The sequence below is a fragment of the Chenopodium album genome, chromosome 8 (assembly GCF_948465745.1).
Source record: "Chenopodium album chromosome 8, dcCheAlbu1.1, whole genome shotgun sequence".
Taxonomy (NCBI): domain Eukaryota; kingdom Viridiplantae; phylum Streptophyta; class Magnoliopsida; order Caryophyllales; family Amaranthaceae; genus Chenopodium; species Chenopodium album.
Genome location: NC_137841.1, coordinates 65,199,139 through 65,218,673, shown reverse-complemented (window position 1 = coordinate 65,218,673; position 19,535 = coordinate 65,199,139). Strand labels below are relative to the sequence as shown.

The 19,535-nt window shown below is 34.3% G+C and overlaps 3 protein-coding genes and 1 pseudogene across 3 annotated transcripts; 2 read left to right on the top strand and 2 right to left on the bottom strand.

The window, feature by feature from the left end:
• Positions 1-2,251: 2,251 nt before the first annotated feature.
• LOC145643212 (uncharacterized) lies at positions 2,252-3,025 on the top strand. The gene has a single exon (XM_081694368.1). It carries the CDS (start codon positions 2,252-2,254, stop codon positions 3,023-3,025), a length of 774 nt encoding a protein of 257 aa, XP_081550494.1.
• Positions 3,026-6,807: 3,782 nt separating this feature from the next.
• LOC145642004 (uncharacterized) lies at positions 6,808-11,057 on the bottom strand. The gene is made up of 3 exons (XM_081693048.1): positions 10,794-11,057; positions 8,521-8,655; positions 6,808-7,295 (listed from the first exon to the last, which is right to left on the bottom strand). The coding sequence occupies exons 1-3, from the start codon at positions 10,935-10,937 to the stop codon at positions 7,209-7,211; spliced, it is 366 nt and encodes a 121-aa protein (XP_081549174.1). The 5' UTR covers positions 10,938-11,057; the 3' UTR covers positions 6,808-7,208.
• Positions 11,058-11,204: 147 nt separating this feature from the next.
• LOC145642002 (glycosyltransferase family protein 64 C3 pseudogene) lies at positions 11,205-12,613 on the top strand (annotated as a pseudogene).
• A 449-nt stretch (positions 12,614-13,062) lies between these two features.
• LOC145643211 (pre-mRNA-splicing factor CWC21-like) lies at positions 13,063-13,428 on the bottom strand. Its single transcript, XM_081694367.1, has one exon. It carries the CDS (start codon positions 13,426-13,428, stop codon positions 13,063-13,065), a length of 366 nt encoding a protein of 121 aa, XP_081550493.1.
• Between the last annotated feature and the right edge of the window lie 6,107 nt (positions 13,429-19,535).

The window sequence follows — 19,535 nt, the reverse complement described above, 5'->3', positions numbered from 1 at the left end:
TCATTAAAGTTGATTCTTTTTTAGACATAGATGCATGTGTTAAATCATATGGGAAGTAATTATTACAAATACAATATTTTAGTATACTTGCATTAAAATGAAAATGGTATTAAATCCATGAATTAGTCAAACAAAAACTCTGGCACAATTATGCAGCTGCTCGATTGGTTAATTACTTTTTAAGAGAAACAAACAACAAACAATGATATAATTCATCATGTAAATATAATTGGTTGCTTGAAATTTGAAACCATGTTCTAAAATTTTTAGTCCGTACAATATTTATCTATGATCGAGATACCAAAGATTAAAAATAAAAAGGAAAAGTTAGTTAATCAAAGCCAAGTGGCAATAAAATTTTGAGTCAAACTTGAACGTACAATGGGGTAGTACCTCAGTTCACATGGAGATTGACAGTTTAGTCGGTTAATCACTAGGATTCATAATGATTAAGCAACCCAATAAACTTTTTAAAATTATTTTATTTTTATATTCAATTACTTAAAAATCAATGCTCTTGTAGAAAATTAATCTTATATTCCTATTACTAAAAAAAAAAAAAAATGATTTGTACTCCATTTGCTTTTTATTATATCCGTTAGTACGTGGGGTATATTGTACAATCGTTTAAAAAAAAAAAAAAAAGGTATGTTGTACAATGAAAATCACGAAAAATTAGATAATATATAGAACATCCCGTCTTGTGTGTGGCTGGCTATTCCGTGTGACCATTTATATATTAAAAAAAAGCAACCCCTTATAAAACCGATCAAGTAACCCCAATAATATTGATCGAGTAACCCCTTTAATATTGGCTAAGTAACCCCTTTAACATTGGCTAAGTAACCCCTATTACACTGGCTAAGTAATCCCTATAATAGTTGGCCACACCGTGTGACCAGCCATATTTAAGACTTTGTATATGTCGAAAGTATATTCGTTCTTTTGGTATAAAAAAATTTTCCGCACGGATACATATATACAAAAGGGAGTGGTATAATAGATAATTTTATTTTCCATAAAAAAAAAAAAAAAAATGTAGATCAACTAAATGAGAAGTAAGAAGATTAAAAATGAACTTAGGAAGTTGGAAGTATGAATATTTATAAAACTTCCTCAGTAGGTAGGAAATAATTGATCATTATCTTCATTTTTCCTCATAGTGCAACCAACTAACCAATAATGATCTACACCAAAATGTAACAACCATTTCTATGACTCAAGCCACCTAAAAAACCTTCCAATTATTCATATCACAAAAGTCAAATCTCAATTATCAACAACAAATCATTAACAGAAAATGCAATTTTCATTTCATCAATTTTATTGGTAGATGAAGATCATATAATAAATGTGTTAATGTGTGTGTTGGTGTAAAACTATGACACATCACCCAAAAATCCCATAAAAATCACCTCAATTTTGACAAAAATAAGTTATCATACTAATTGACTCATTGTATATCAATCATTGATAAGGCATAAATATCTTCTTTACATGCCTATCAACTAACGTTAGCTCTTATGATTCGAATAATACATTTCGAATAATACAAATATGCATTAACTTTAAGCCTTATGTTGTTGACCACATTCACTTAGATTTAAAATTGAATCGATAATGAATGATTATAATTTCGCAACAATTATCATTTACTCATCAAATGTAGGACATCAACAGTAAAAGGTATCACTTGAATCACTCATTAATAAAAAATGACATAAGATCGGATAAAGGCTGAATACAGGAAAGGGGAGACATTCTAAACTCAAGAAAAAGTAGGTTCTCTTTCTGTTGTTCGGGCCTAGTCTCGGGCCATCATGCTCAGCAAGAGGGACTTGATTAACTCCTAGAATCACTCCATTTTCATCAATGATACAAACAGTAACCCATGTGACTTTGTAAGCTTGAAAATAGGAATAGAATGTGAGGGGGGATGAAGAGTAAAAAATGGGGCTTTGAGAGTGAACTTAAGACTTGTGATTAAACATCAAGATTACGAAAACCAATAAAGGCCAGCTTCTTGATATATAGAATTGCTGATCTAAACTGTCCTTTATCTTCAACCAAGAACAAATAGTACAATAATTAGCATTAAAATACTGTCAGAAGAATTAATTTTTTCAGTGACAGTATCCTCTATAAATAGCCTATTTTTGAACTTTGGATTAACAACTTTCATAAACACCAAAAAATAGTAAGCATTTTTCACAGAGATAGCTTGTCTTCTTCTAAATTTAAAAAACCTAAAATGGACTCATCCAAACCATCCAACAGAATAAGTGACATTGTGAGGCTCAAGCAGAAGCTTAAGAAATGGAGGATACAAGCACATGAGGCTAAGGTCAATGGTGGCAACACCGGCGACAACGATGGTAGCAACAACAGCAGCAACAATGCTAAAAAGGGTTCCTTAAATAGGAGCAATAGCAAAGGCAATACCTTTATAAAGAGGAGGACGCTCTCTTTCACGGACTTAGCAGCCAACAACGGGATGTCAAGCAAAGGCTTCCTGCCCCTTGATGATACTAAGGCCAATATCAGCAACTCCGGCAGCAACAGCAGCAGCAGCAGCAGCAGCAGCAGCAGTACTAAAAAGGGTTCATTGACTAGGAGCAACAGCATCAAAGGCATCAATTTCCTGAAAAGGACTCTCTCTTTCACCGACCTCTCAGCCAACAATGGGGTGCCAAGCAACAATGCTGTCCCCAAAGGTTTCTTGGCTGTTCAAGTCGGTGAGGAGATGAAGCGCTTTGTCATCCCGACAAAGTACTTGAGTCACCAAGCATTTAGCGTCCTGCTGAAAGAAGCTGAGGAGGAGTTTGGTTACCAGAAGGAAGGTGTTCTGAGGATTCCCTGTGAAGTAGAAGTGTTCGAGAACATCTTGAAGGCGGTCGAGGAAAAAAACAGCTCACAGGCTAAACAAGGTCTTAAGTTCAGCAGAAATGATGGGATTGTATGTGGTTCATCAGATAGTCAGAGCCTCTCACAAGCTCAACATCCCCCAACCCCAATGTGCAGATAATATACATCAATCTAATTCCTTTCTCCCCCTTTTTTTATACCTCATTAGGAGCAGGAAGAAAGTTGATATATAGAAAATGTGAGAGAAAGCATGCTCACTAATAGCATCATGTCCGAAGCTCATGTAATTTGACGAGTTTAATACCATTGTAATTTGACTTCCGAGTTATCGGTTATAGTAACCGAAGTCACCATATCTTATACGTTTGTTATCCTCCAGAGTTCATATTACCTTTGTATTCTTGTTTTGCTCCAGAAATGCAATTGAATATGAAATGTTTGGACAAACTTTCTCCCCTGTATAAACATTGCAGCCTACCAAAATAACAAGAAATGGGTTATTAAATCAGAAGAAGTATAACATATCAAACTACAAGTTCTTAAAAATGGATTCCCAACAGCCAATACCAACAGCAACAATGAGGTCAATGATGAAAAAAACTGTTTACCATGTAAAATAACAACTCAAGCTAGATTGCTAACATGTTTCTTATCTAGAAAATATTACCTCATAAAAACTATCACAAAAGGTAGGGTTACACTGATTTACGCGTGTTTTTGTCATGAATTCCTAATTTTATACAATTTTCAAGAGTATATTTAATGCTTATATATAGCCCTTAGGGCTACATATAACATTACCCTTTTTTTTTTTTTCATTTTTTTTTTTTTAATTTTTTTTTTATAATCTTTTTCTTACCTTAAATCAATCTTTTTGTACTTACTTTGAGGACATTTATTCAAATTACTAAGTGTAAGATAATAAACATTTTAGTAAACTCAACACATATAAGCTGTATGCCTGTATGTATATTGTATAATCATATAGTAGCAATCCCTTTCACAATGCACTAAGACAACCTCAATCGACTGCAAAACCAAAGCACACAGAATAGAGCCATCCATCATGCTATATTATCAGAAGCATGAAGCAAGAGTCACAAAATATTAACAGTCCAACAATATAATTCATCACTAACGTACCAGAACGGCAGAACAAGGTCCTATTCATGATAGTCTTTAGATAAAATTTGATCTGAAGCCACTCTGACCACCCTGTTGACAATTGTAAATTCAGTTACTATGTTAATTTCATTAACAGGGAAGACTTTCTATATCTCAGAAGTGAAAGTCTGGTAATGTTGGTATTTAAAAATTTAGACATCAATGTCTCAGAAGATTTTGATCTGTTCAAAGGAAGCCACTAAGACAACTGACTCAAAATTCCATCTACAGTCTGAGCAGTAGCCACTGAGGTACTACATCCAAAAATTTTAGTAACTCGTCTAATTATCATATTCAAATTTAACGTATGTAGACAAAATTGATTCCACAAAGAGTCATATTCTAGAGAAAAGCTCCAATTAATTGTCAGTGATAAGGAATGAGCCTAAATGGCTTGCAAATTAACCAAGTCCTGCTCGAGAATGTAATGAATCAAGCATAACCAAGCCCGGTCCCAAAGGCTTCAACATGCTTCAAACATTGCTTACTATTCTAATTTTCACATAAATATTGACCCATGGTACAGTTTTTTCTTTTTTTTTGGACAAGTGCTAGGAGCAACTTAATGTGACTCGAGATTTAGGAGTGTTACAAAATGTGTTGAGCGCTTGAGCCAAATCAACCCAACTCCTTAGAAGCCAATAGCTTTGATGCAAGCATGAATTGTCATTAGATAGATTCACCTCTGGTACATAATACAACATCAGAATTTAGCAACTTCTTGGAAATTGAAGACCGTACATAATTTATTCAAATCACAGCAAAATATTCTGAAAGAAAGAGATATGCTAACAGTTTCACCTGCATAGGGTTCTAAAGAAGATATGATCTAGCACTAGCATCTATTACAGTTGTCCAAACTATAATTAGTTAACAGCTATTAGGATCTCCCTTTTTAACAAAAAAAAACTACCGTACAACAGGACCAAAAAATCAGGCATAGAAGCAAACTATACAAACATGAAGGAATCGTATCCAATGCGGATCTAACAAGTAGGACAATACTATAATAGCATATTGCATTCTACAAGTTCCCATAAACCAGTGTAAACAGAGCAACTATAGCATGTTCTCTTTATTGATTCACATGTGCTGGCAAAATATAGAAAAAATGTAAACAAATATGCAAGGCTATGAGCTTCTGTTTGACTTCAGATCTATGAAATGATAAATATATTCATCTGCTTTCGTGCAGAATAATTAACATTATTGTCCAATCAAAACTAAGCAACAGAGCACATGGTAAGTAATTTTACCTTTGGTCCATGTGAAGTCTTTAGTTGACATGAAGAGGCATAAGCATGTAGAGTCGTGCAGACTTTCCAAAACAAGTCCCTGAAGAGTGTACCATGCAACATCCAATGATATAAAGATGAATATACAAAGAAATGGAAGATACTTAGAATAAAACAAACAGTAGAATTATAAGTATATTCCTTGATAACATTTTTTTTTTGTCTTCATAGTGGCCAAGTGATGTCTGCTAGCTTATCTGTTATGTCCAGGCTCCAGGGAGTTGTGCTAGAGACCTGTCTTAGAATCCCATCTGCGTTTATCAACATAGTTTTTCTCTTCTTCACCTAAAAAATACAAAAAGACTACTCCAGTCTGTTCCGTAAACAATCTCATCATCGCAGTGCTATAGACATGCAGATGAACTAAGCATAATTTCTAGAATCAATGTCATACACTATATATATACACATAAATCTGCATCAAAAACGTATTTAGATATAACTGGAGGGAGGAACAGACTACTAAATTTATCACCCATGGTGTTCATACTCCTACAAATTCCTTAACAACAAGAAGGATAACAATTGTCAATCCAGAAAGGATTTGTTGTAAGAGTTTCACCAACTGTTTCTGCAATTGTGGTCTTTAGCATAAAGATGGTAAATCAAGAAACACAAAATGACTCTTTAAAGACTAAATTACAAACTAACACATCAAACTTCATTAGAAAGAAGCTACACAGATCAAACATGTGAGTGAGGTTGAGTATTCTACATGTCCAAGCAGTCCAACAAATATCGCTTCTAACAAAAAGAACAGTTCCCATCATACTATATGAATTAATTTTTCTAATAACTACCGCACAAATAGCACAGCTGCTCAGGACAGAGGCTTTCCTAAGTTTCCTGTAACAAATTCAAATTTACTAGGAATATGATTGACTGTAATAAACTACACAAAGTAAGCACCTGAGCAAAATATTATGTTCCTTGTCAATGTAATTCACTGAGTAAGCCCTTATGCCGCAACTTATTCAATGGCACAGATGCACAGTCCTAACAGGACCTTTATTCCATAACTCATTTTTTTCATCTTAATGGAATTCCCAAATTAGTTACTGAGGTTCTAATATCACTGAAAAGACTTTGCCTGACCATTGCTGTGATCATTTTCAGTCACAATACTCAATACCTTGTCATCAAAGATAATAAAAATACTCCCCACTGATGGACTAACAAAGCTAGCACAAGTAAAACACAGTAAGTTTCGACTGGAATGATTTATCTGTATGCTTTTGTCCACAAAGGCATCCATAATAAGCTGAAATACCAAACGCTGGAAACATCTTTATTCAGCCATTACCTTATGCTTTTGGGTTGTTCCACGTGTGCTGACATTGTTACTTCTTTGTTGAGCCATGACTTGTTTTCTTATCATTACATTCCACTAATTTCAGTTATCTTTCACAGCACAAAAAGGTAAAATTGTCTCCTCTAAAACGATTAATGAAAGACAACTTATCAACAAAAGAACAGTAAGCAATACCAAAAGAAAACAGTATGTTGTTCTCACTCTTCTCAGACAAACTTATCACAGTGATTAATTGTCAATGAAAAATAAACATGGTGCTTCTGTACAAATTAATGCGTATACAACAAAAAAATCCACAACAACAACAACAAAACAATGGGTGTGGCAAGTCCCTAAAGGACCATAGACCAAAGAAAAAAGTGAGAGCAGCTAATTCTGAAATGAGATACTATTTATATTCTGCATTGCTGGTCAAAAGAGAAAAATAGGAGGAGAGTAAACAGCACATATTTTTCTGGCCCCCTTCCCCCTCTCCAACCCAAAAATTATAAACTAAGATTTATACTGCCTTAATATTATCATCAGCCTTTGTCCCATCAAGTACAAGCTAGTTTTTCATAAGAGTTCGATCCTCAAAATGAAAGCTGCTCACCATCACTTTGATCTGGGAATGTAACACATTTGAAGACCTTACACTTCGCGCACAATATGTATCCAGTCTGCAAATAAAATTTGATCGAACAGTCAAATGGCAATCCCCAAAAAAATATTAACAAGTATATATTCAAAGCTATAAAATGTATATACTAGGCAACACAACAGCTATGGCACCCTTCACCAGGACGTATTTCACGTCAAAAATTACTATTTACGTTTCAGTCAGACTGCCTCTGAAGAATTAAAAGACAGTCATCATCTTAATTCCTAAGTGGGAAATAGAGTCTAAGGGAGGAAGAAGACAAAAACAAGTTAATCTGAACAATATATGAGAGTAATTGAAATCATGGCCTTGGGAGACTCTCGGCCAAAAGGAGGAAAGTATTGAGGAAAAAATCCCCTTGAACTAAAATTTTGTGAAAACAAAGGCTAATATTCCAAGCACTCTATATCTTCTCGTAACAATTCAAGAATAACTTAATACCAACATACTGCTTTCTTCTTTACTAAGAGTCTAAGACCACTTCCTTTCAATGAGTGTTCCTGAACTACCCTCCTACCTCCTTACACCACCTTAACCTGCCCATACTCAATCCCTCTGCCTGTCACCTCCATGGTATATCGGAGAGGAAAAGAAATATAGATCACTGTATTTTTTTTTTTTTAGCATAAAGATGAAGAGGAAAGAAAAACAGATTTAATTTTGTATCTGAATCAATACAACTTGGGAGTCCATCTAGAGGGAAGAAACTACTTCCTTCCCTTCCCCAGTCCAACCTAAATATTACCTAAATAGGAACTAGTTCCATCACTCTCCCTACTCTTCTTTACCTTCCATGTCTCATCTCCCTGCTCTTCCTTACCTTCCCTTTCTCATCCTCCAAACTGAGCATAGAAAAATAGACCAAAAGTAAGGCATCAAATTAAAAATAAACAGTGTAATTTTGTAAGAGAATTTTTTACCTACTTATAAACTGAGTTGACCTCTAAAGATACCGCGAGAAAAGTGGTAGATACAAAGAGGTGGGGGAGGGAGTGATGACTGATGTTAATATGTTATATTGTTTGATGGGCAATTTTGCAGCTGATAATTTGCTTTGAGGTCAGCATGTAAGATATGGAGCAATCCTCCACTAATGGCATCACTATAGTCTCCATTTTACTTTCTCATATACTTCGTATGAGATACTAATCAACTGCTAGACATCATGGATTATGTATGCTGTAATCAGCTAAAAACATCTCAAGTTTTTCCAACGTGGTGATATAGAAATATAAATCACTTACCGCTTTACATGATGGACATCGACGGTAGATCTTATTTGTTTGAGACTTCACATTAGTTTTTTGTCCATTGCAGAAATCACAAAGTAGCCATCCTGTTCCGTTGCAAGGTTCACACAAAATTCCTACCTTTGATTCCTAAACAGTTGAAGTTAGATTAATAATAAGGATCAGTTCAGCAACATTTAAACTAGAAGGTAGGACTTAAAGAACAATGTGGCAGTATAGAGAAAAACAAATTAATCAAAGAGACAACAGGTACACAGCTCAACAGAGACAACCTGCTTCCTTATAATTTAACAAAGTGCAGTAACTAGAATGTTCGCATTCTGTTTTTGTTACAGATGTTGAATGAGAGTATGAGACCAATAGGTTTTGGTCATTATCTCAAATTTGTTTATTTATTTTTATCTATTGTAGACAAGATGAGAGTTCCGGAGAGTGATCACTCTTCCTTTGGCATCAATAATTTGGAGTAAAATGATTTGTTATCTTATAAAGTAGATAATAAACTTAGAAAACAGCACTGATATAAGCCTGCAATAGTCTCATCCTCAAAGAACCTCTAATATTTTTCTAAATGAGTAAATTTAAAAACCCACTTTGAAGCCATATAACAGATATAGTCATATAGAGTACAGTACAACACAGAGCAATGAGGTGAGTTCAATAATTTCTGAATAAAAAGTCAAATTTCATTCACATAGATGGCACACAGAAGGGTCTGAGATTTACCCATCTTTTTAAAGCATATGCTTGTCCTCCACCCAATCCAGTCCTACTCCTATAGAAACAAGGTTCAAATTTCGAAATAAAAGAAGCTTGTCAATAAAAATTCATCATAGAATTTTTTTTAGTAAACAAGAGTAATCTACTTCCTCCGTTATGTTTTAATGCATCATATGGAAGTTGCAATTTAGATACATCACTTTCCTCTTTAGTTAATGAATTTTCTCTCTCATTTTGCATGGTCCCTGTTTATTCTCTCTCTATCTTTCTCATCTCCAAAAATTGTTTAGGAGTCCGTTCTTTTTAATAGTGATGCATTTGAATTATACAGAGAAAGTATTATTTTTACCACATAAACTTCTCAATACACCACCTGAGTTATGTCGCTAAAAAAACTTTTAGTAAGGATTTATTGATACAGTAAATCCAAAACAAACCAGGCTACCAGCCAACAATTCGTTTGCAATACAAAGAATCAAACCAGAATTTATCATTTTCTGTGATCTTAGGACCTAGAACACTATTCACCACCATTTATAGTCTGCTTTACAAGTTTATCAATTCTAGAAACCTTTTGATTCCACAAAGCATCATTCTTGGCTCTCCAAAGATGATTAAAAAAAACAGCCAATAAACTGGTGATATTAACACCACAGAGTATCAGACAAATCTCATTCCATCAATTCATCCAACTGAAGTGTTGATCAGTGTAAAAACTCGTAAAATGCATTCCTTCCCCATGATTGATAAAATGACAAATGAAAAAACAATTTCTTCCTTTTTCAAATGAAAAAACCTTATTTCTACATCATTGAATAATGTCCTTTTTGCCTTTGAAGTTTTCAGTTGTAACTTTTATCAAGTTACTCTTAATCATGGTGGTTCATTCAAGCATTTCACAAGAACAATTAGCTGATAATGATTAAAACCAGCAACAGTAAGTACTTAAGAGTTAAGAGGCATTACTTCCCCAGGCAAAAAATTCAGTTACATTGTAATTAATTGCAGTATATCTTAGAAAATATAAATACATTTTATCCAAACCAGTGAATTAAACCCACATATCACGATGCATAATACAAAGCAATTCCCTTGAGCGAAACACTTCCAGTGAAAAAAAGATGAACTCAAGTATGCATAAGGCCACAGAAACCCATTCTTTAGGCCCCTAACAATTTACACATTAATCCTATCTTATATAAAATTCAACAGTATAAGTACAATATTCATTCTATTTAAACAAGCCCTCAAAATTAAATCTACTTTAATCCTTTACGAATATTTCAAGCCGCTCACTCACACCACCACCACCACCACCACCACCCAACAATGTTGTGTCAAGCAATGAAGCACTGTACTTACAAAATTTAAACAAATAGCTAGTACAATTAGAAATAATACATTAATCCTAATTTCAAAAGATCAAAACCTTCATTCATAAGCAACCAAAGCAAATTTCACATGCTTAACCATAATTCTTGGTGTAACATGTATAGTTTCAATGCTTCAATTAGATAAAGTTAGAGAGAGAAAGAAGAGAGATATACCTGTTGTTCCACTTCCTGAACAGCTGAGCAAAACACAGGCTTTAATCCCACCACCCTCTTTATAGATGAATTTGAAGATGATGGAATTTTTGGCAAGAAATTGAACTTCACAGTTGGCAAAAGAGCTGCCATTGTTACTCCCATCAATTCCTTCAAAAACAACCAAATACCAACCAATACTAACTGCTAACGTTCACATAAAACCCCTGCCAAAAATCACCCTTCATCTTCACCATATTCACAACATTGCCACTCCGATCCCACCACACAAAACTCACAGAAAAGTCGAGAAATATTATTCACATCCGAGATGAATCAATCCCACACACATAAACAATAAAGTTCACCATTATTCGCTCACCACATAGCCAATCCGAACCCACAATTTCCCACCACACAAATTGTTCCGAGACTGATCAATTTCACACACATAAACACTAAACCGTCACTCCAAACCCACAATTTCTCAACCACGAATTATTAAATTTGTTAGAAGCCAAGAAATTTTAGGTTAATATCCGAGATTAGTCAATCTCACATACACGAACAATAAACCGCTGACTCAAGACCTCTACGGATCTAACTCAAAACTCATCCCATATCATTTTCAACTCTTCTCCTCTCCCATGGAAGTTCGAAGAAGATACATTTTCTCTCTCCTCAAATTCATCATCATTCTTCATCTTCCACCCTCAACTCTCTCTCGTCGTTCTCTCTCCTTAAACCCTAACCCATTGTGCGATCGAAAAACCCTACCAAATCCCCAATCACTACGATCCGATCAACTAACGGTCCTCATAAACGGATATTCAGAGCTCCGAATCTCACTCCTGAGTACGATCGCCGGAGTTTACGCAGCGTCGCCGGTGATCGCCGCCGTCGTCGTACTTTGGGGGAATCCATCGACGCCGGCGGAAACCCTAGATTCTCTCTCCTCGAATTTCTCTCTCCTCTACTCTGCGGGTGCACCTGTTACTGTGGTCCGTCAAAAATCCAACAGTTTAAATTCGAGGTTTCTTCCACGCCGTTGGATTAGGACACGTGGCGTGCTTATATGTGACGATGATGTTGAGGTGGACCCCAAATCGATTGAGTTTGCGTTCAAGGTTTGGCAGGTGAATCAGGACCGTTTGATTGGATTGTTTGCGAGATCGCACGGTTTAAATTTAAGGAGAAAGGAATGGATCTACACCGTTCATCAAGATCGATACTCGATCGTGTTGACTAAGTTTTTGATGTTGAATGTTGACTTTTTGTATTTGTATAGTTGTGGGAGGGAGGGGTTGGAGGGAAAGTTTAGGAAGTTGAGGGGTGTGGTTGATAAAATGTGTAATTGTGAGGACATTTTGATGAATTTTATGGTTGCCGATGTGACAGAGCGGGGCCCGCTCCTTGTGGGGGCCGAGCGAGTTAGAGATTGGGGGGATGCGAGAAACGAGGTGGTTATTAAGAAACGAGAGAAAGAGGTCGGTGTTGGATTGAGCGGCGTGAAGAGAGGTCTTGGAGAACATCGAAAGAGAAGAGGAGAGTGTATAAGAGAATTTCATAAGGTTTTAGGTAGAATGCCATTGAGGTATAGTTATGGAACCGTGGTTAGCCCGATTAACGAGCAAGGGTTGTGTGAGAAAGGAGGAAAGTTAGTTCCTTGTGACCAACAAATTTTTGAATGAAATTAAAGTATGTGTGATCTATGTACTTATGTGTTGTGACAGTTTTACCTACTAATGTACTAAACATTAGGATAGTTCCTAGACGTGTAACTTTAAAAAATTCTTTTAAAAACAATATGAGTAAATAGTTGTATTAAACAGTTTTGCATTAATTTTAATACCAAAACACAAATCCGTTGTGGCTTTTGGAAAATCTAAAACTAAAAATTAACACGTGAAACACACCAAACTCCTTAAAATAACTTTGTCTTAAGAGGCAAATATGCAGTGTCATAGGGATACAGTAATAATGTCTGAACTCTGAAGCAAAGTGGAACTCTCTTTTAGAAAGGAAGAAATGTTGAATGTTTTCCATGAATGCCAACAATCAAGATTTTCTACTTATATGTCTATAATGTACAGTTGAATATTTCGCAATTTTAAACTCTACATCTATGTCCTCTATCAATTAAACATGTACAATTGTACACAATACAAAACAAGATCTTGGTGCCCTATGTTAACCTCACATTCTAACAAGCAACACAAAAGTCACAAAAAATTCATGTTACCCACCATAATCATGATAGATCACACCTATACAAAAACAACTCAGTGAATTACTTCTTATCAAAAACAATAAAGCCACCGCCATAACCAACCTCAGCCATAGCAGAAGCCTCAGCTTCTAGCTTATGTCGAAAATCCTCACACTTGTCAACAATATCAGCATCATTGTAGCCTTGTTCACTTAGCTTTTCCTCCAAGATCACAACCTTAAGTTCAATTTGGCGCTTTTGATCATGCTCCAAGATCTCTTTATTCGCCTTCTTGCCAATACAACCCATACCCTGATCAGGGCCAAACCTCAAGTTTCTATCCACAACCACTTTCGACGTCTTCCCCCTAATCAAAAACTTGCTGGTTTGAACATAGCCATTTGTTCCAGAACCCCTTGGCGTCTGTAACCCAATCCCGTTGTACATCTTGAATTTCTTGATTCAAACAAACTACTGCAACGTCTGCAACAATCAAAACAATCCAAAACTTTAGTATAATCAACAACAATTAAATTCAATTAGGAACCAAATTTAGTTCATTTATCAAATTAGGGTCACAAATTTAGGGCAATTTCATAGTTCCATCCCAACAATGAATAGTTCTATAGCACATTAGCAACCAAATTAAAGTCAATTCAATCATCAAATTAGGGTCATAAATTTAAGGCAATTTCATAGTTCCATCCCAAGATTAAAGAGTTTTGCAACACATTATCACATTAGGGTCAAAAATACAGGGCAATTTCACAATTTCATCCCAACACTAAAGAATTCTGCAACACATTAGCAACCAAAGTTGATTCAATTCATACTTTCATCCAAATTAAAGACAAATATGATTCAATTATCAAATAAAGATGATGATTAATTTACTTTTCCGTAACTTAACTAATTATAACCAACAATTAATTAATGGAGTTTCGAAGAACTCTAACTTGAACATTGTAGACACCCATTTGTGTCTCCCCAAAACCAAACCCAGTGATGAGTACCTTTCACGTCGAATCATAATCGAATGAAGTGAAAGTGTGGAAAGTTTAGTGTTGCGGATAGTTTTAATTTCTTTTCTCTTCTCTCTATTTTTGAAAACTTATTTTAAGAAAACAGTCAATCCAGTTTGGTTGGTCCATGATATGGGTACAATAATAGTGTAGTTGGATGAGTCTTAACAAGAGCTTTCCAACGATATATTATAAGCCCAATTCCGATGAATATTGAGGAAGTTATGGCCAATTTACCAAACTGGACCCGGTTTGAGCTTTATATGCGGCCCAATGATCTAGGGGAGAGCCTAATATGATTTATCATTCCTAATGCAATTAGGAATGGTTTTAGTCTTCTAGATTGTTCTAGAAGGTTCTTTTCATTCCTAATTCAATTAGCATTGATAAATTGACTTTTGTTGACTTTTCAGAGTTTTAATTAAAATCAAAAAGCATTTTCGAGGAAAAGATATGATTTTATCCCCCAGTACGGCATACTTATCTGATTTTCGAAAACGCGTCAAAAACAGGCCTGGCGCCTGACTCCAGGCATTGGCGCCTGGTGCTAGCCATTGGCGCCTGGCGCCAATTAGCTGGTGCTGGCGCCAGCTCTGTTTTGCGTGCGCCAATCTCGTTTTGCGTGCGCCAAGTTCTGTTTTGATATTTTATCTTTTTGACTGATTTTCTCTATAAATAACGTATTAAAAACTTCGTTTTCATTCACCAATTCTCACGAATTCACCTACAATCAGTTTTCATTCGCAATCATTAATTCTCTAATTCTCTCTTTAATCATTCTCCAATTCTCATCAAGTTTTCTTCTTTAATTCATTATTTCATCTTTCTTTTTCTAAACTTTGTTTTTACATACAAAATTCCGCATTCATTAGATCTAGAAACACCTAGCCATATTCGAAGTTGCCTTCGCCCTAGACGTGAAAGGTTTAATTTCTGAGGGTTTGGTCCCAAATCTCTATTTCAATTATTTAATTTAATTGTTTTGATTGTTACTTTCCTTGAAGTTACTAACGTGTGTATTTTGTTATTAGAAAGAGGTACGAGGCATCAAAGTAAGTGCTTTAATTGATTTATTGATATTATGATGTAGAAATCATGTTTACATTGTTCTTATGATATTCCTAGTATCATGTCTAGGGTAATTTTAATATTAAATATGATTCCTGCGATGCTTCCTATGTTCTTCCTAATATTTATGATTGTTAGTATCATGTTAGGGTTAAAGATTTGATTTTTATTGCTTAGTGACATGCTAGGGTTTGTTATTAATCTTGTTAGTATCATGCCTAGGATCTTGCTATTATTATGTTTTAATATTAACATGAACATGATTATGATTATAATTGTTATAATCATTATGAACATTATTATTATTATTATGATTATTATTATTGTCATTATAATTATTATTCATGATATTTATTATTATTATGTTGCTTGATGCTTATTTATTATTTATTGCTTGATCACACCTTTTATGCATGTTTAAAGGGAATTTGTATTTGTAATCACGCTTAATAAGATAATTAATAATCTTGTTAGGTTAATTTGATTATAATTCAAGTGATCGCCAATAATAGTTTATTTGTGCATTAATATTCAACCAACATAGATAAACAGGTTTAGGGTTAATCCTATTGATTGCATGTTAGTCAGAAAGCGCACATGAATACGATCAGAATAAAGTATAGGCCTATTATTAGGGCAGGTTCAATCTCTTTTAGGTTGGATTTGTACCTTCATCCCCGAACCCTTATTTGGTTCTAGACCTTATGGAGTTGACGATCTCTTGGATCGTTAAGGGGTGTAACCTTCACCCTGTGAATGGTTTACAAGTTCCTAAAACTTGTTGGCGACTCTTTTGCTCTATCTTCTTCCCTTTTGGACGCCACCGTACTTTAGTGTATGATCACAGTGGGGTTCAAGCTAGGGGTTTAACGCTTGAAAATATTCCCTACAAACATACTAACAATTCAATAAACTATAAACCCTAGATTGTGAAATTAATTAATGGTTCGTATTCGATAATTAGAAAAAGAAACAACATGTTAGCTTAAAAGCTGCTTCAATGGAAGACAGAATTATCACTGGAGAAAGTCGATTGAACTTCAACGGAAACTGAAGGAAAGAGAAAGAAACAAAACTAATCCGTATACAAGTATTAAAGTTTTTTTAAGAAAGAAAAAGATTTGTTCCTTTATATAGGAAGATATTACGGCTTGAGGTGCAAGGTAGAACTGTAGAAGATGGATTGAATTTTCCTTTAAAAAAAAAACCGATTGAATTTGGTTTATTCACTTTTTTTAAAAACATTATTCACTTACTCCTACATAGATTTGGTTACTACTTTATTTTAAAAAAATATTAATTTTACAATTTGTTATATACACTTGGGTGTACTATACACTCAGAGCCATTTGCTCATTTAATCATCAAATGAGCAAATAATATTTTTATTTAATTGCTGATTGAATGAGCAAGACCTCGGGTGTACGGTATACCCGGGTGTACATAATAGGCTCTCCGAGAAATTCTGACTTTTACCACCTCCAAAAAGCGACTTATTTGCTTTTACCACCTACATATTTTAAAATTTTATTTTACCACCACTTAAAAAAATAAAATTGGCTTTTCCCACCAAAACTTAACTCTAGTGAGAAAAAGGGATGCGAGGCCCACTTATTTTCTCCCTCTAAATTAAATGCCAATCTCCCCCCCCCCCCCCCCCGCAAATTTTAATATGGACCATGGTGCATATTAAAATATGTGCACCACCATTAATAAGAGGCCACGTATTTTACAATTTGTCAACATAATATCAACATCATTTTCTCTCTCCTCTCACACTTTCCTCATTTCTGATTTCTCTCTCCTCTTTCTTCTCTTTAAACTAATTTTCTCTCTCTTAAATTCATTCATAATTTTTTTTTTGATTTAATTTCTTCATCACCATTGTTGTTCACCATAGATTGAAATCCTTCATCTCTTCCTCTTACAATTCCTAATTTTTTATTTTTCACTCCTATATATTTTTTCCCTAAATTCATTCATTATTTTGTTTTTGATTTAACTCCTTCATCACCATTGTTAATCACTATACATTAATTAAAAAGTTCGTTTTCTTCAACTATCAATTTGAAGCTTTGTTAATGGAGTTTTTCCAATGAAGTGAAGTTAAAAATGGCGGATTTGACGAGGAAGAGGTGGTTAAGACGATGGAGATGATTATTTTTTGATGAGATTCCTTTATCTAAATCACTATGGCTAGGTTTGAGTTTCGAAATCTGTAGCTTTCATATTATTTTGATTTTTTATTGATATTTGTGTATTCTATTATGAACAATTCTGTTTTTGGTTATATTTTGGAATTTTGAACATTTTTAGTTAAAAATATGAACATAGGACACGTTTGTAACACCCCCAATAATTCTCTCTTAAAACCTGTAAATACCCTGAACAAAATCCAAGAGAATTACTGGCGTGCTACCGCCACGTGTTCAAACGTTAAGGCTATATCAGAAATTAGCAGCGGAAAAACTAACTCAGTTATAAATAAGTTTCAAAACCAATAACCAAAACCAAATTAAATCATACAACTTGGAACCATTAAGGCCCTTATTCAAAACCCTACAAAAGTAATAAATAAATAAAACCATAGTTTAAATAAATTCAAACTTATGAAAAGAAATAAACTGCGAATAATAACCAACTCTCTACTCAAAATCCCATAACCCTGATGCAAATGCTGCGTATGTAAGAACCTGTGGTTAATCTGCTCCCCAATATTACAAATGCAAAAATTGGATCATTACAGGATCATTAAAAGGCGAAGGCCATGACCAAAGAAAAGCACACACAAAAGCACGCAATCAGCAAAGCTGAGTACATACAAGCTGCGAAATAAATTAAGAAATACTTATCTTGCTACTAATAATAAACAAGCATAAGCATCATTAAATTATAGACTCAACACATAACTCAACTATCAAATTTATTAAGACTTCACTAGTTGATACTAACTAACTCATTTATTTATTTCATTGGATTACGCAATAGACAAGGTTGTCCAACCCACGCTCCATTTGGAACATCAATAAAAGAAAAACCCCATGCCTCCTTTCGGAAACATCAATAAACATCCAACAACCACGGGCGCGACTCCGTGAACGTAGTTAGCATGAGATCTCACCTAACTCCTAGTTTTAAAAAAAATAATATTTGAAATAGGAGACTCGTAGATCAGACGACCTCGATAAAAGTACACGGCTAATACCCCGTGTACCCCAACCCCTGATTGTCATTACTCCAGAAGTGCACCAATCCAGAGTTTTATTGCTCATTCATCTTGCACTTTACGTGATTTACAAGTTTAGACTTAGTGATGACTCATATGCATAACAATACAAACATTCCAAACACAATTCGATCAAACAAGGCAAGTTTCCAATTTCAATTCTTGATTAATTAGTGACAAACAACATTTACAATTTATTCCTTTACTACCTCGGTGTATAAACACCTTGAGTGCATAAGGCACCCCAAAAACCTTAACCTCGTCTTATAAGACTTAAATTCTTCCTTTACTCATCCTGCTTGCATAATCATGAATGAGTAATAAATTAATCATTACACCAATCATATACCTTTGCCTCTAAGCGCACCTTGCATAATTAGAGCACAAATAATACTTGCAATATAAAATAGTGCACATCATATGAAATTCACAATGTATAACCAAACAATCTAACTTAGTCATCCCTATACATGATACTAAGTTCTCGATCCGTCCTTAAACATGCACCTACAAGCAAGGTTTCGTAACTTGTACGTACCTTGAGCAAACGAATTGGTATGCCACTTTACTAATTAGAAATCACCTTCAATAAACTCCTCTCCTAAACCAAATAATAACATCTCAATCAATACCCAATCTATCAAATTTACAGCAATACTAACTTACTTTAAAACCTTCAAAATCCAAATCAAACAACACTTTAAAACCTTCCCTTTAGTTAAAATTAAAGGCTTATATATAGTTCTTTAAATTTTATTCATAAAAACCTTAAAATACACTCTTATACATGAAATTACAGCAAGTTTAAAGTTTAGTAAAAATCTTAAAATTTTTTAAAAATCCCTAATAATCTCCCTTTTTAATGGGTGATTAAACCCTCTTTATAAAACATCAAAAGTAGTACTTAGAAACTATTTCCAGCACTTAAAACTTCAATAAAAACATATATTTATGCTTAATTAACTTTAAACATAATTAATTTTATTAATCAAACTCAAGGATAATATTTGAAGTATAAAAAACTTTGTTAAAATAAAAAAACTGCCCGAAAATCATATTTAGAGGCTGAATTTGGCCACGAAAGAGTGGTGCACACTACCAAAGGCAGTGATTCTTTCTTAAAACGTTGTTTCCACATGGAAAACACTACTTTTTTTTATCAAAATCGGATGACTTCAAAACCTGACCGGGATTAAAACGGGATTAATATTAACGAATGTAAATCTAAAAATTAAAAC

Coding starts and splice junctions, on each gene's coding strand:
- LOC145642004 (XM_081693048.1), bottom strand. CDS start 10,937: ATGGGAGTAACAATGGCAGCTCTTTTGCCAACTGTGAAGTTCAATTTC. Junction 8,656..10,793: donor TTCAGGAAGTGGAACAACAG/GTATATCTCTCT, acceptor TCAACTGTTTAG/GAATCAAAGGTAGGAATTTT. Junction 7,296..8,520: donor GATGTCCATCATGTAAAGCG/GTAAGTGATTTA, acceptor TTTTATTTGCAG/ACTGGATACATATTGTGCGC.
- LOC145643212 (XM_081694368.1), top strand. CDS start 2,252: ATGGACTCATCCAAACCATCCAACAGAATAAGTGACATTGTGAGGCTC.
- LOC145643211 (XM_081694367.1), bottom strand. CDS start 13,428: ATGTACAACGGGATTGGGTTACAGACGCCAAGGGGTTCTGGAACAAAT.